The sequence below is a fragment of the Astyanax mexicanus genome, chromosome 6 (genome assembly GCF_023375975.1).
Source record: "Astyanax mexicanus isolate ESR-SI-001 chromosome 6, AstMex3_surface, whole genome shotgun sequence".
Classification (NCBI taxonomy): Eukaryota; Metazoa; Chordata; class Actinopteri; order Characiformes; family Acestrorhamphidae; genus Astyanax; species Astyanax mexicanus.
In genome coordinates this window covers 22,936,583-22,953,812 of record NC_064413.1, presented here as the reverse complement: position 1 = coordinate 22,953,812, position 17,230 = coordinate 22,936,583, and the positions used below count along the sequence as shown (strand labels likewise).

General features: G+C 35.2%; 2 protein-coding genes across 2 annotated transcripts; both read right to left on the bottom strand.

Annotated features, from left to right (window-relative positions):
• Positions 1 to 621: 621 nt before the first annotated feature.
• LOC103038402 (axonemal dynein light intermediate polypeptide 1-like) lies at positions 622 to 4,963 on the bottom strand. The gene is made up of 6 exons (XM_049480594.1): positions 4,782 to 4,963; positions 3,113 to 3,234; positions 2,873 to 3,042; positions 1,996 to 2,174; positions 1,218 to 1,382; positions 622 to 1,135 (listed from the first exon to the last, which is right to left on the bottom strand). The coding sequence occupies exons 1-6, from the start codon at positions 4,860 to 4,862 to the stop codon at positions 1,100 to 1,102; spliced, it is 753 nt and encodes a 250-aa protein (XP_049336551.1). The 5' UTR covers positions 4,863 to 4,963; the 3' UTR covers positions 622 to 1,099.
• A 1,393-nt stretch (positions 4,964 to 6,356) lies between these two features.
• Positions 6,357 to 9,492, bottom strand: LOC103038086 (ependymin-like). Its single transcript, XM_007235984.4, has 6 exons — positions 9,356 to 9,492; positions 9,213 to 9,247; positions 8,995 to 9,129; positions 8,147 to 8,333; positions 6,727 to 6,814; positions 6,357 to 6,606 (listed from the first exon to the last, which is right to left on the bottom strand). The coding sequence occupies exons 1-6, from the start codon at positions 9,426 to 9,428 to the stop codon at positions 6,483 to 6,485; spliced, it is 642 nt and encodes a 213-aa protein (XP_007236046.2). The 5' UTR covers positions 9,429 to 9,492; the 3' UTR covers positions 6,357 to 6,482.
• Between the last annotated feature and the right edge of the window lie 7,738 nt (positions 9,493 to 17,230).

The window sequence follows — 17,230 nt, the reverse complement described above, 5'->3', positions numbered from 1 at the left end:
TAATACAGAAATAGTGCACTATATGGTGTATTATCCATTTTGTAGTGCTGTTCAAAATCATAAAAGAACAGTTTGTTCATTCCCTGGTCAGTTAACTATATTGCAAATGCTATCTAGTAAATAGTGAATTAGTTTAAGAGTCATCCATTCCAAAAACAGCTAGAGTCTCTTAGAAGAAAAAAATGACAGAGGTTCAATAATCTAAAAATGATTAAACCATTTCATAAAAAATTCCTTCACATAAAATTGCAAAGAATACAGAAATCTTCCCACCATCTACATTACATAATACTAAAAGATTTAGAGGACACAGAAAAAGGCCAACAATCAATTTTGGGTGCTGGTGATCTGCAGGCCTTCAAAAACGAGCCTTTTGAGTGCAAAGATGGTAGAGGATTTCCAGTTTGTCAACAAATGCATGAGACAATTATCCAAACATGTGTAAAAAGATTTCCTCAAAGAAATATTATATATTCCTCCACTGTGCATAATATTCATAAACAGTGTGTTTATTTTGTTTTGTTTTTAGAAACAATAAATGCAATGTGCTCTGAAAATATGAAAATAATCATCAATCAATGTTATCAGCAACAAATACAAAAGACAGACTCTGTCATAGTATTGGGTTGTGTACTTTTTACACAAGTACATTAAATCTTTATTGAGATCTGCCTTTAAAACATATTTTTACTGACATCCATGCATTTTTAACAAAATTTAACAAAAACAAGCAAAAGCAGATGATGCACATATTACAAAGGCATGACTGCAGTCCTGAACTCCCACAGTAGAACAATTTGACATACTCAAACAACATATAGCCCACATATAGCTTTATTTGTCTATTTTTTCATAGGGATGAAAGGTGCAGTTTATTTTTCAAGTTTTCTTCATCCACATAAAATTACCCTCCTGTCTCTTCACACACTAGAGAAGATTTCATCAGTTGTTATTATTTAACAGTTTAAAATGCTTTGTGTGCTACAGACTTGCTTGTGTCAAACATTAAATTATTTATTAAAATATTAAAAATATTTAAAAATATTTATTAATACGGTGAGATTTATTAAATTGCAGATTATCTTATGGCTGAGGGTGGTCATTTCTTTGGAGAAATTATTTCTTCCAGCTGATCCTAAAAAGAGAAGAAAAGTTTTTAAGAAATGATTTTCATCACACTAAGACAGCACAGAAACTGATAGCTTTTTTGGCTTTACCTTCAGTTGCTGGTTCATGCGTTTGAAGAGCTGGATCTCTTGTGTACGCTTCTTCTCATCAGCCTTTTGCCGCTCAGCTGCTTGTTTCTCGATGGCCTCACGTTTAGCCATTAACTCATTCAGCTGCTTTTCCAGATCCTTGTTCTCATTTTCCAGGTCTGAAACCTGCCAAATTACAAGAGGCGATCTTAGAGCACACTTTTACCTCTTGATACTCAAGACACATTATTATATCTGGATAAAGCAAAAGCTACATTAAAATGTAAGGCCCCGTTCACATCTGGCATTAACATGTCATTCATGTGTTTTGTGTCAGGATTATACCTGCATGCACAGCCATTCATACCTGCTGTTTTAAATGCGTCTTCAGTGGCTACTGCAAGCAACTTCTGACTGTAAGAGTCTTCCAGTTTCTTAGCATGGAGTCCTCAACCCAAATCAACAAGGGCAGTTCGATTTTCTTGTACACCAGCCACTAGTACTGCTTTTATTCAGTGGTAGCATGCTTGTCTTGATAATGGAAAGGGTGGTCTTGCACTTATTATGTATGTTTCAGCAGTAATGCAGTTAATGCGACAGTACTTTGTACTTGCATATTCTGACACAGCAGTCGGATTACAGATACAATACAGATACTAGCCAAATTATATGTCCAGGTATAAATAGGTTCTTATTGTGCATCTCAGTTACAGTTCAAAGCAATTACACATACAATTAAAACAACACAGACCATTAAGAGAGAATGGAGACAACTTTGTATGCTGGCAGCAGTTCTTACCTTCTTGTCCATGTCTGACTTTTCGTGCTCAGCCAGCAGGATTTTCCTCAGGCCAAAGGCCAAACTGCTCTTATACAGGGTTCGATAGGCATCTTCAGTTATGCGACTCTCATCTCGCACTTTTAGAAGCAGCAGCCCCCTCTCAGAACAGTTTATAGTGACCTGCCTGATTAGTTCATCTAGGTGAAAAACAATATTTTTTTAATGAACAATGTGTTTTTTTTTACTTTTTTACTGCATAACTCAGTCATTAATTTATCGGTAAATCTTAAAACCTTAGTTTGCAGCCAGTTTGCATTGCTTTGCATGTAGTTAGCAAACAGTAATTAGGGTGTAAGGCACCTTAAAGATATATCACAAAAAGCTATTTACATGTAATAGTTATAAATAATAAAAGTTACTTGAATCTGGAAGCATAATTTTACTATGATGTATTCCTGGTAGACACATCACACAGTGGCTCGAGCAATGTTTAATGCCTGCTGGGCTGAAGCTACTGATTATCTAGGAGGTCAATAATCTGATAAAAAAAATTAATTGACGTTGTTGGATATATCAACTAGTTGTTGCAGACCTAATGCCTGAACAGAATCAGAAATGGAATATCCAATCTACCTGGTACACACTATTAGTTCTAACTTGCTGATACATATACATAATTGTGCTTTGTCCAGAGCCTACTGGCAGTGATTAACCTTTTACCATGAGCAATATTATATATCCCTATAATAACAGTTATATATAAGGTACAATTCGGCACTTGAATAACAATTAGAACGGCTACATTTGCACTATGCAGTATTTTTTACATTTACTGTACGTGTAAGGAGTTAGGGATCAAAAAGTCTCTGGATGTTCTAGTAGATATTTTACTCACCAAAGCACTGTGAGTACAGCTCCCTGCGTACAGGGCAGAGGCCTGTTTCTTTGGCCTGTCTCTGCTGCAGTTTGAGGTCCAGCTGCTCCTGCAGGCGGACAACGTCCCTGCCTCTGCATGGAGCGCTGGACACCTGCTGCACCCAGCACTGGTTGTTCTCCAACCACACTCTGAAACATAAAGCTATGAGTAGCAGCTCTTACAGTAAGTTACAGACCAGTCGAGGGAAGAAGGGCATACCTTGGTGGGAGGATGACATTAAGTATCTCCTGAGTTTCTCCTGGTGTTGCCTGTGACTTTGGTGAAAGCGGGGCTGGTCCAGAAACTGCAGGCTGCTCAAGTCTTGCATTCAGTGGTCGAGCCTGGGTTCATTACATGTGTGTGTGTGAGAGAGAGAGGCTTAAATGGTAAGTTAGTTAATGTACTGTAGTTACTTGCATATGTTTGGTAAAATAAATTAAAACTACATATCCGAATGTTGTTCTTTATGGTAAGCCATTTCAGCCTAAAATAGCCATTTCAGACACCAGTGATACAAGTCCTGGCTAGATGTTACAAATAAACACTCAAATTACAGATCCTTAATGCAGAAACTCTTATTTTAGGTATCAGCTATGGATATGGAAGTTTTTAGTAATCATATCAGATCTACAGATAAAGACACAGATAAAGACAATAAAGACATTCTGACTAGCCATATTACCAGAACAACATATCCTTAATGTAATTTAAACTATTTATATGTGACCACTGATTTACATGTAATCTCACACTCTTATCTATATTACATTACTAGAAAAAATCTACAGATGCAGTTACAGATGTCTCACTACCTACTTTATTACAAGTGAACACTGTAATTCCAGATATACAACACAGAAGTTTTTTTTTTAACCCAGGTATTTGTAAAAATTCTGACTAGTACTAATGTATGGTAATGTATTTTTTGTCTAATTCAGTTTTTGCATTAATTTCAAATATGACCAATGAAATATTCACCAGTAATAATTTTGCAATTCCAAATATCTTTACTGTAATTCTGATTAGTAAAATGTTTAGTTTCAGATATAAATATTATTATTACTGGTCAATACTCTAATAGTAGATATTTATAATTATAATATTATAATATAGAGATCTAAAACTGCACAAATCTTAATTCTATTAGTTAATGTTACATTAAAATATCTTGAATTAGTAACTTACAGATTTGTGGACCTGAACTTTTTACTAGTAAAGATTACATTGCAAATTTCTATAAATGGACTCTTTACTAGTTAAAATATATGGTTTTAAATATATGAACAATTTAAAATTACAATTTTTATTTCTTATGTAACAACTTTTAAAGTGATGCACAAGCTGTTGTCTCCTTTACATTTTGTTTTATAGAACAGCAGTCCCCTTCAATTTTACATGCAGCTTTTGTATAAAACAGGGTGCAAACGTAACATAACCTCCTTGTATTTCAGTTTAGAAAATGTGTACTCTGGCAGCTCCTATATGTAAAGCTTATTTGAAAGTCGCATTAAAACAGTAATTCGATTAATCAAATTAATTCTATTAACCTCCCAGCAATACGTTATAGACATGAGAGTGAGGATTTTAATGTAAATCAGTGGTAGGTCTAACATGTGACTAATTTATAGTGATTAACGATAGGTGCTCATGGTCATGTGACTAGTCAGAATAGATTTAAAGATCTAGCTCTAATATAATATTTCATATTCAATATAGTGTATTCTATACTACATAACCTGAAATCTGTAATTAGAGTTTTAACCAGTAAAAATGAGTTAGGGTGGGCTGATTCTTGTCTAAACTGCTGGAGGACAGACCGAGCTTCACCTCAGAGCAGCGCGAGGTTAACTAAAGCTGTCTAAATGAACACATCTCTCTATCTGCTCACCTTCGCTGATTTCTTCTCTGTGTTTTTGGTCACCTGCACCGGAGTGTCGTACTTCACCAGAGAGTCGGCGGGAGATTTCATTATTATTACAGTAAATGAATGGATTGTATTTTAGTGTTAGTGAGAAATTCAGACTTCACTGTCTGCGTTGTTTACGGTTCTCATGGCAACCACTGAACCCTTCACCCTTTAACCTCCTCACCAAGAATTATTTTTTTCTTTCTTCGTTTATTTATATTTCTTTATTCATTTTAACGTCCCCAACTAAAAAAATAAAACTATTTTTTATTTATTTAAGTACATATTTACCTTTACTTTTTTATTACATATTTATCTTAAAAAAATCTCCACAAAAAACTATGGACATGTTGAGTGATTTATGGTTGTGAACTGAAAATGTAATGAAAAACAGAAATTTATATATATATATATATATATATATATATATATATATATATATATATATATATATATATATATATATATATATATATTATTAATTTTATCTGGTTTATGAACTGATCATCGTCTCCACAAGATGGCGATGAAGTTCTACTTACCGGAACTGTATTTTCGTTTTTAGCAGTCAGGGCTTATTTCGTGAACGCACTTGGCACCGTGGGAGAAGGGTATTGTAGTTTTTAAGCAGCGGGTTAAAAACTACTGAAAACTCTCTGTTTCACTGCTTCATGCACTCACAACTTTCAAAAATTGTTTTAAACATATGAAATCATATACAACTCTGGAAACAATTGAGACCACTTCAGTTTCTGAATCAGTTTCTCTGATTTTGCTATTTATATGTTTGAGTAAAATGAATGGACAACATTTCGTCAAAATTTTTAGAGATCAGAAATCAATATTTGACCATTTAATTTATTAAGAGAGATACCATATTTAAACCAATCTTGTCTTGTGTGAAAAAGTGTTTGATGCCTTATACCTAAAAACTTGGTTGTGCCACCCTTGGCGTCAACAACCGCAATCAAGCTTTACTGATAACTGGCAATGAGTCTTTCCCATCTCTGTGAAAGGAATTTTGGCTCACTCTTTTTCATAGAATTGTTTTAATCTCAATCAGACTTTGACAAGGTTACTACAAATTTTTGTTTTTTTGTTGATTTTGTGGACTTGTTGAATCATTGTCCTGCTGCAGAACCCAAGTAAGCCTAAGCTTGAGGCCACAAACAAATGGCCGGACATTCTCGGACAAAGTCCTGGTGATCTTTTTTTATTTTTTTATTTTTTTGCAAATGTGAGATGGGCTGTTGTGTTTTTTTAATCTCCTGAGAGGGTTCACCAGTGTTTAATGTTTTCTCTGTTTGTGAATAATAGCTCTCAATGTGGTTTACTGGAGTCCCAAAGCCTTAGAAATGACTTTTTTAACTGACAGATGTCAGTGACTTTGTTTTCTCATCTGTTTTTGAATTTCTTCAGATTGGGGCATTATGTATTGCTTTTTATGTACGGCTTAATGTTGTCAGACAGGTTCTATTTAAGTGTATGTATATATACCTTTAACCTTTCGTTTTCTTTTTAAATTGTATTCCACCAAGGACAGAACAAAACATCATAATTAGTAAACAGCACTTTATTTAGAGAATGATTATTTGAATTCTACTGAAATAAAAACGTATTTATTACAGAGTCATTAATGTGAATGCACTTTGGCTCAACTTTAAGCTCAACTTCCTGCAGATTCTATGCAGCTGAGTGCAGGGCACTGAAGAAGTCTGTCTTGGGCAGGTTCTCCTCTGGAAGTCCTTCACAGTAAGAAGGAGGATTGAAGTCCGCCGGGTGGAGGGTAAGAAGCTGATTGTAGAAACTGAGGATTAAACAGAGACAAAGGTTAGCAGTTGTAGAAGAAACATAATGACAGTTACGATTGTGCTGATAAAAATGATGTATTATGACAAAAATAATAAAAAAAGGGATTCTCACGAACCCCATGGTTATTGATCCAAATTCTTTAGTCTGGATGACAGCTGAGACTGGCAGGCACAGGTTTTTAGTGACTGTAAGCACGTATGAGACTGTAGAAGAGAAAACAAATAGAAACAGCTCATTAAAATTGTGGATAAAGGATTTATATCATACATCTGTTTATCTATGGTTGCTGTTAATGACCTTTGTTTATTAATATGACAATTAACTGTCTTCTGTGTGTGGCAAAGCTCTGTATGACATATTCCCTGGACACACAATTGAGAACTTTTAGGAGGGCAGGGGCAAAAAATAAAAACATTCCTAATGGCACCCTTTACTGGAAGGGCAGCAAGACTATAGATGGACTAATAAGAAGAAAAGAAACATTACAATATGTCTTGATCTAGAGGGAAAATCATCACAATTTATTGCAAGAGGGGCACCCGAGCGGGCACTCTATCACATTTTCCTACAAGAAGTGCAGCCAGTAGAGCACTTTTTACTGTCATTGTTTTTGCCACTATAAATTGCACACAGTCATGATTTTTCGCAGTGTACAAACTCATGGTGTGATGTGAGCATTCCCAAGCCATTCTCTGAGGTAAAATGTTATGATTAGGTTACATAATGCTGTCCCATGACTTTTGACATGCCAATACATTTAGTAGCATTTTTTGTCTCTTGTGCATGTATCTTTAATTTCATTATTTTATATTTTTCTTTCCATTTCAAAGCATTGACTAAAATGACTTAATTTAAGGTAGTCTTTTATTTAAATGAACTCTTTTATTAATTTACAGCTGGAGGCCAATCTTAAGGCCTCGTTTATGCAGCATCTTTCTAAGTAATATTTAAGTACTTATTAAATATGTTTCACCACAAAATAATTTGTTAGATAAAACAGATGTTACTTTAAATGAGTACATTTAGAGACCATAGCTGTGTTTAAAATGGTTCACACATGAAATCCTTGACTAGTCACTATGTAGCATTGGCTATATAGTAAACTGACAAAACAACAAACCATATGTTCTGAGGATACCTGACAACAATGTCACCACATTATATTAAGGTATACACTGTAAATTCTAGCATGCATTGACTGTACACTACATTTCATTTACAAATAAACTGTACTTTTAAAGAAATTGCATAGTTTTGCATGGCACTCCATATTGAATTATTTTGGGAGATTAATATTTGGACTTTCAGTGTTCTATAAGTAGAGCAGTACTTATTTAGTTCATATTATGTTCAGTACTAGTGTCCATAGCATTCCATAACATTTTTTTATCTCTAAAATATTACACGTTTTAATTTTATGAGAAACACTATTAAACTGAAGGCTGCAGTTGTAAAGAAAATATGCTTTAATATTTCCTTTTAGGCATTCAAAGGCTAACTACCAGTGCAAAAGTTCCTACATTCTCCATTCTTACCTCCTATATCTTTGTCTTCCCCTTTCCAAGAGGTAATCGGCAGACCGCTGTCAGGGAAGGAAGTAGTTCCCAGAACTACTTCACTCTCCATCTTTGCAGATGCTGGAATCCGCATGGGATGGAAGGAGCTTTTCAGTGCAAACTTCTTACAGGTGGATCTGGTAGAGTCGATCTCATACATAACACCCTGCAGAACAAATGTTTGCATTTTTGTACCATATATATATATAGGTGTGCAACAGCTATATGCTAAGTGTCCACAAGTATCCAGACAGCACTTTTTAATTTGCACCCACTGGTGGATTTTTTTCTTTCTGAGCCTGGACTACCCACCTCTGTGTGTAACTTTAGGTTTACACAGGATCTCTGATGGATTATGTATTTTACAGAGACACTAAGATTAGGTCAGTGGCTGAACTGCACTTAGCAGGGCATTACACATGTTGTAAAGTAACATATGACATTGCAAAGACTGTTATTAGTGTAAAAATGTCTTAATTTTAAAACTGTCTGTTATCCGTCTCGCTGCTTCACAGGGCTGTTAGCCAATCAGAGGCAATATGTTTACATGTATGAATATTCATGAGCAAGAGCCAAATATATATTATTCTATAATTTCTTCCCCCCCACTCTTTCACAGGACTAAATTTATTTGGAACATTAAATTGGAACATTACATCTGTACCTGACCTCACAAACGCCCTTGTGGCTGAATACAATTCGGATTAAACTCTCCCAGAAGTGTTCCATCATTTAGTGTAGTTTAGACAGCCTTTCCAGTAGAGCAGAGACAGTTGGTACATCAAAAGCAGACAAAGAGGTAGAGTTTTTCAAATATTAAGAGTTACCTGTTGGAACTGCATGAGGAAGTCCACTGAATAGCCCTTGTTGTCATACAGGCCAAAGTCTCTGATGCGAACCTGCTCCCTGACAGCATCATATGAGTACTCCGCTACAGACAGGAATGTTCCCTCTTTTCCAGTCTAGATGAACATGGAGAATACAGTTTATTCTATTTTAGAGCACAACAGTTTAATATTTAATTATTTTAATATAAAATACTCACTATTGCAACATTTCCAACCAACAGTGGAGGCGCCGCTGAAAACACAAATATCAACAGCTTCAAACGATGAGCAAAGACTGTCTAAAATATAAAATGTATCATTACCAACATCTAGTTGTCAGTTATTTCCACACAATATTTACCGCATGGAGTCGGCTCAGCCCAGGTGTTCAGTGCCAGGCAGGAGCAGACGGACAGCAGGACAAGGAGCTTCATGATGTTGGAGAATCCGAGACTGCTCTAACACCATCACTCCTTCTTATATAGGGAAACACCAATGAGTTTGTCCTTTCAATAACATGGGTGGGTCAAGCACATGCATTTCAAATGACAATCGCTGTTTAAAAAAGGTGGACTGGAGTGTGATAAGGAGAGCAAAGTTACAGGGTTATATAATCAAACAAAGAAAGTCAGATTGTTTTGTTTATTTTGTTTGATAGAGCGGAAACATTTATCATGAGTGAAATGGAGTAAAGCTTGGCGCCAGTTAGGAACAAGTGACGGCATCCCTACCTGAGATAATTCAACAATTAAAAAAGTGGAGGCGCCGAGTGGCAGCCTAAAGGTCTAAAGAGCTGCCACTATGAGCGGGAGGTCGCAGGTTCGAACCCCCGCTTATGCAGCTTTGCCATCAAGCTGCCACTGCTCAGAGAGAGCAAAATTGGCCCTGCTCCCTCCCCACATCTCTCCTAGGGTGATGTCCACAGCACAGGGCGTCTGTGAGCTGATGTACAGAAACCGAGTCACTTCACTTTTCTCCAAGCACGCTGGCTGCTCGGAAATGCTGTATCAGCAGCAGTTCAAAAAGAAGGGGTGGCTGACTTCACATGTATCTGAGGAAGCATGTGTTAGTCTTCACTCTCCTGGTGTGTTGGGGCATTACTATTAATAGGGGGAGTCCTAATGAGTGGGTTGGGAAATTGGCTGTGGAAACTGGGGAGAAAATGGGAAAATTTTGAAAAAAAAAAAATAAATAATAATAATAAATTTAAAAAGTGACACGGTGAAATTAGTTTATTTTTTAAATGAGTTCAACACCTCCAGGAACTCCTTCAAGATGCTAAGAAAAAGATGCTGAGAAAACTATTTCAGGTGACTGTACCTCATGAAGACATGGAGAAAATACCAATAATCTGTCTTCAAAGCAAAATGTTACTATTTAGAAAAAATTTAAATCTTTATTCTGCTTAGTTTGACATTTTTTGTTTACAAAATAATAGTATAGTTTTGAAAAGTTATACAGGAAATGTGTCTGTGTGTAGATTATATAACAGTGTAAATTTATTCTTCTCTCAAAATAACTCAATATACAGCCATTAATGTCTAAACCACTGGCAACAAAGGAAATACACCCCTTAGTGAAAGTTCCTGAAGTGTAAATATTTTGTGTGGCCGTTTTTCTACTCCTCCATGACGACATCATGGAGCTGGCAGATATTCAAGACTTTGCGCTTCTCCACCCTCTGCTTGAGGATGCCCCAAAGATCCTCCCCAACACCTGCTGCACTCATGCAGCACCAGACCATGGCATTCCCACCACCATGCTTGACTGTAGACACACTTATCTTTGTACTCCTCACCTGATTGCCGCCACACATGCTTGAGACCATCTGAACCAAACAGTTTATAATTTTCAATTTTTATTTACATTTAATATGTTACAATCTTAAGTTTTATGAACTAGAAAAAGTGTGATTATTCACAGAATATTGTTGTTCATTGATATGATTCATTTTTTTATCAACTGAAACCACTAGTTGCAATACCTCAAAATGTACACACTCAGCCAGCAACACCCCAGATAGCCAGCGACTTTGGCCCGGAGTCGTTTCTAAGTCGGCACTGCTGGTTTAGAGTCGCAAGCAGAAAAATACTTCTGGCCCACAGCTGGCCCAGTGTCACTTTCTGAGTGTTCTACATCAGTGTCACTGAGCAGTCGTTTTGGTGCTGGTGAACGACTGTCGCACCTAACCTGTTGATTCTCTGAACACAGGTGTGTACTGGCTCAAATACGGCAGACGACCCTGTACCAGCACTGCACTAACAAAGTGGAAAACTGACTGTTCCCTACTGTTAGCACTTTTCTACCAAAGCTGACTTGTATATTTTCTTTTTATTTACAGTTATAGATGACTCCTGTCAGTAAGAATACTTACTCCCGCTGTTATGCTGCTCCTCACACACACACGCACGCACGCATGCACGCACACAAACACACACACACACACACAGCCTGTTATAGTACACACACACACACACACACACACACACACAGAGCCTGTTATAGTACACAAACACACACACACACACACACACACACACACACACACACACAGAGCCTGTTATAGTACACACCCACACACACCCACACACAGAGCCTGTTATAGTACACACACACAAACACACACACACACACACACACACAGCATGTTATAGTACACACACACAGAGCCTGTTATAGTACACACACACACAGAGCCTGTTATAGTACACACACACACACACACACACAGAGCCTGTTATAGTACTGCTACACGCACACACACACACACACACACACACACACGATCAGCATCCCTAGACCCCAAAACCAACCGTCGCGCACACCCCAAACGTGTGATCACGTTTAGAGTGTAAATGAATCTAGATGATATTTACCTTGGTGCCCCTGCGCATCAGCCCAGTTCAACCCGTGCGGTTTCTCGTAGCACTTGGCGTGCGGATTCCTCAAACATTACAACTTTCCTCAACTGTCAGCTATCCTGAAACCTTTGAAGTTTGTAGGTAGGTAGCAAACCTAACTAAGTATTACGTACCTTTTTTGAAATATAATTTATTTTGACTTAATAAATATTTTGGCCGTCAAATATGATTTATAACCCTATCTGTGTTGCCTCTTCAGTTAGCTAAGCTAGCTAACTTAGCAGCATATCAAGGTGATATTATCTGAAGCTAAATTATCTCAGAATGTAGCATTAAACACATTTCATGTTAATGTAAATGTTAATGTAGCTATAACAGTTACTAACAGACAACCAAAAAGTATGTTTTTACTTGAAATTCAAATTGTTAACTAGTGTACAAGGCCAGAACAGAAGTACTGTTTCGGTATTTACATTAGCTAAGCTATAAACAGATAGCTAGCTAGGATAGAAACCAGCCAGTTTGCTAGCGTTAGCTTAAATGCTTTTACAAACATACATACTCTAAAAGCATTTAGGCTTGCTAGTTAACCAATTTGGTAGTTAGCTAGCGAATTGGTCTTTACTAGCTAACCTAAATGCTTCCACAGAACTTTTGTTTAGATGTTGTACATTAGCTAGCTAGTCAGCTAGGTTAACTTAGTGGTTGTGTGTCTCTACAAGTCACAGTGTAATGTTTGTTTTAGCTAGCTTTTTAGTTAAATAAAATGGTGCTGTGTCTGTGAGTTTATACAAAAAAAAATCTTTATTTGTATTGTTTATTCCAGAGTTCAGTAATAGGGGAGAGCGGGGTAATGTGAGACACCCCTTGTATCTTGGCAACTGAACACAATTGTGGTCATGTGACCATTATGTTGTCAAGTCCCTCCCATTTCCCACTACTAGGAAGAGGAAGTTGTTGCTGGTGCTGTAAAGGTTTGGGTTTTTTCACAAAAAGGTGTTTTCTGCATGTAAAAGTAAATTTTCTTGATTTGAACTTAATCAACTATTTTATCAAAGTAAATTGATTCAGGTATAAAAACTAATATCATACATGCTTATGAACTTTCAACATATCAAACCATGTGATTGATGGTAGTTGAAGATTAGCCTGATTTGCTAGAGATTATGTTTTTTCTAAAATGGTAGCTGTGGGGTAAAGTGAGACAAATGATGTTGGGTAAAGTGAAACACCGTCCCAGCCAATTGGACTTAGAAACATTGTGCAGGTAGGCTAGAGTGTGATTACATAGATTATATGATTATATGATAAGAGATTACATGACTATATGATTCTGTAGGTTAACTTTCCAAAAGCAAAATCTATACTAATGAATACTGAACTTTTTAAGGAAAAGAGTGGTTTGGCAGATTCCTAGCACTTCAACATCTCTCTGTATGAACTCCTGAGGCAACATCTCTGCGAAGGGCTACAACTTTTAATAAAACAACAGTGAGGGAGTTCTTCGAAAATCTCGCTGTAGTAATGGACAGGTGACAGAATCAATTCTTTAGTTGTATAAGTTTTATGGAGACTTTACCTGTAATTTTTGGCTTTGATTTCAATAAGGTTCTTCCCTTGTCTCTCATCTTTAATAGACACGCATTCCCTCCACACATGATTTACAATGTGGATGAAACAGGTGTCTTTACAGTTCAAAAACCACGGCAGGTGCGCTATACATGATATAACAGACTAACAGTGAGTGGGTTGTGATAATGACAAAATATTAATGGACTGAATTTCCATGATTCTAACACTAGTCCGATATTAGTTATGGAATGTGTGGTTGTCAATCTAGCTGTAAGGATTGTAATTGTTACAACATGTAATGTTAATGGTAGTTTAAAAGTGGAAAACATAAGTACACCCCCAACTGGTTCACTTTACCCCCTTAATTTCTCTGGTCTGTCTTAGTTTACCCCTGAGTTGGGGTAAAGTGAGACACAAGACCACTTTTTTTAAAACAAACATATTTTCATTGTCCTTTGTCTTGAAGACATTCTGATAACTTTAATAGTTAGGAAACATCCTGAATTAATTGGAAAAATGTAAATTTTACTTATATATCATTGTAGCTCAGCTAGCAAGGGGCAAATGTAAAAAATGGCTCACATTACCCCGCTCTCCCCTACGTTCCTGCACACTCTGCTACTTCGTTAAAAGTGTATGTTATTAACTTAGCTAGCACATTTTTATATAAACACACTCACTACTACCAAATAAGCTTTAGTCAACATTTCTCTAATTTGTAAAATCACACTAGAAGTTGTTTGTGTATGCAGTATATTAGTGTATAATAGAGACAAAAATGTTTTACTTGAAAAAGTTTCAAATTAAATTACACATACACAGTTATCCTGTTAGACACAACAGGAGAATTTAACAACATTAAGTAAAATAGTGGAGTATTTCAGAGCAATTAAATTATTCATGTTTTATATTGGCAAAAAAAGGAAATAGGAAAATCATAGATACATTTTATTATTGTCAGTAAATTAATATGTTTTAATGTTGCTGCCCCTACTTTCGCTTCTGCTGGTGCCCAATTTTCCAAGTACCGGTACTTATTTCAAGAATGTGATGCTGAATTTAAAATGGTAATGTCATACAAAAGAAAAAAACATAACAGCATTATATTTGTAAATATGACTGCAATAAACATATTTAACATTAAACTATTACTGTACTTTGATTCTATTAGTTGATAGTTGTATCTATAGAAACAAGCGTACAATTAAATATGTGTAGAGAAGGTATAACTTGCTTTTAGAGCCTACTCAGAAAATATAAATAAGAAAAACTATACTGGTGGGTGTGTAATGCTCTCAGGGAGTAAGATATAAATTTACTGAGGAGGAGACATCAATGAATTATTAAATTATCTTTATTTTAATTGTCTTTATATTATTTTAATCTTTATAATCAACACATTTTCCTTATAATTAATGTAGATGTATTTATATATTTAAGTATTACAGTATGGAGGACCAAAAATGACATACGTATAAATAAATAAATAAATAAATGCACATATAAATTTAGAAATAAATAAATGTTGAAATAAATAAATGAATAAATAAATAAATGTTGAAATAAATAAATAAATATATAAATACACATAGAAATGAATAAATAAATAAATATATAAAAAATAAATACACGCATGAATAATTGTATAGGTAAATAAATAAATTAATAAATACATTTCTAATTTTTTATATTTATTTTTATTTATTCATTTATATGTGCATTTATTTATTTTTTCATTTATTTATTCATTCATTTATTTCAACATTTCTACATTTATTTATTGATTTATTGCCACATTTATTAATTTATTTATTTCCACATTAATTAATTTATTTATTTCTGTATTTCTGCATTTGTATGATAGTTAGGTAGGCGGTCCTATCCTCGCTCTAAAGCAGGATTGGTTTTTGAGCTGCAAAAGTTTTGGCTCTACTGCTCCTATCTTGGCCTGCAGCGGCGACATTTTTAAGCTGTTGACCCTCATTCATTTTCAGCAGTTGTTACTGCAGTAGGGGTTATAGCCGCGATGTTGCTGTGCCGTCCCTTTTGTTCTGTCTCACTGATACCGGAAGTACAGGACGGTGGAGATAAATAAATAAATGAAGAAATGTGGAAATAAATAAATAATTGTAGAAATGTTGAAATAAATAAATGAATGAATAAATAAGTGTTGAAAAAAATAAATGAATAAATGTTGAAATAAATAAATGAATGAATAAATAAATAAATGCACAAATAATTAAATATATAAATAAATATATAAATAAATAAGAAATGTATTAATTTATTTATTTACCTATGCAAATATTTATTCATTCATTCATTCATTCATTCATTTATATGTGCATTTATTTATATATTTATTTATTTCAACATTTATTTATTTATTCATTTATTCATGTATATATTTATTATTTCTACATTTATATTTGCATTTATTTATTTATACTTATGTCATTTTTGGTCCTCCATAGTACAGCTCAAACACACACACACACACACAAACCTATACAGTATGTGTGTATATGTACAGTACTGTGAAAATGTTTTAGGCCGATGCAAATTTCTTAAAACCAATTATCTCAATATTAAGTTGAGTTAATATTGAGTTTTACTTGGCAAAGGTACCACGTATTAAAACAGATACAAATAAAAATAAATACGGTAAAAAGTAACAAGAAGTCCACAGGTGCCAAACCTTTGTTTGGGCGAACCTATTAAACCAATGTTTTTCATAGTACAAAGTAGGGCTGTGAATCTTTGGGAATCCCAAAATTCGATTCAAAATTGATTCTTGGGGTCACAATTCAATTTTTTCCTGATTCTTTCAAATCAGTTGGATTTCTTTTTCTTCATCCTCCATACTTTAGCGGCGCAACAACAAACACTGTAACACAACACTACATGCCCCTCTGTAGCCTAATAGGGAGAGGCAGTGAGAGCACTGTCGTGGGGAGCTTTTTAGCTGTACCGCAGAGCTCAGCTAGTTAAAGAAACAGTCCGGGGTCTCCGTTCTCGTATTTGGTCTTCATAATGCATGCATAATGTTGTTACCCCTGTTTTAACTTTTGGAACATGTTACAGGCATCAAATTCAAAATGAGTGAATATTTGCAACATTAAATTTCTTGTCTTTGTAGTGTATTCAATTGAATGAGTTAAAAAGAATTTGCAAATTGTAATCTGTTTCTGTTTTCTTTTTTTCCCTTTATTTTTTAAATATGTAAACTTTATGAATTAAACATAAATTTAATATAAATCTTTGTTTTATGTCTTTCTTTGAGCTTCCAGACAAAGTTTTTCTCTCATAAACACTAATTGAGTAAACAGAATACTCTATTTAAAAAGATGGTGAATTCCTTATTAGTGTTTCCTATAATAATATATAATAATCATATTGATGTACAAAGTGGTTATTTACATACATTTTATGTACAAATAGCTTGTAGCTTGTAGTAGTAGGAATAACATTGTAGGTTCCTGAACCTCCTAGTTCTTAGAAAACAAATTCACCAACAGTAAAAGACAAAGTACCTTCAGTTACAAAAGTTTTGCTTAACTTGTGTTGGGCACTGGACCAAGTTCAGTGGCCGGATCTCAGCCAGCTTCAAGAACAGTCAGAAACCAGTGTAGGCCCAGTCCTGGTCCTACGTTCAAAAAGACACTGGGCCGAGTCCGGTGACCGAATCTCAGCCAGCTTTGAGGAGTCAGAAACCGAATAAGGCCCAGACTTGGTCCTACGTTCAAAAATACACTGGGCCGAGTCCGGTGGCCGGTTCTGGGCCACCTTTGAGGACAGTCAGA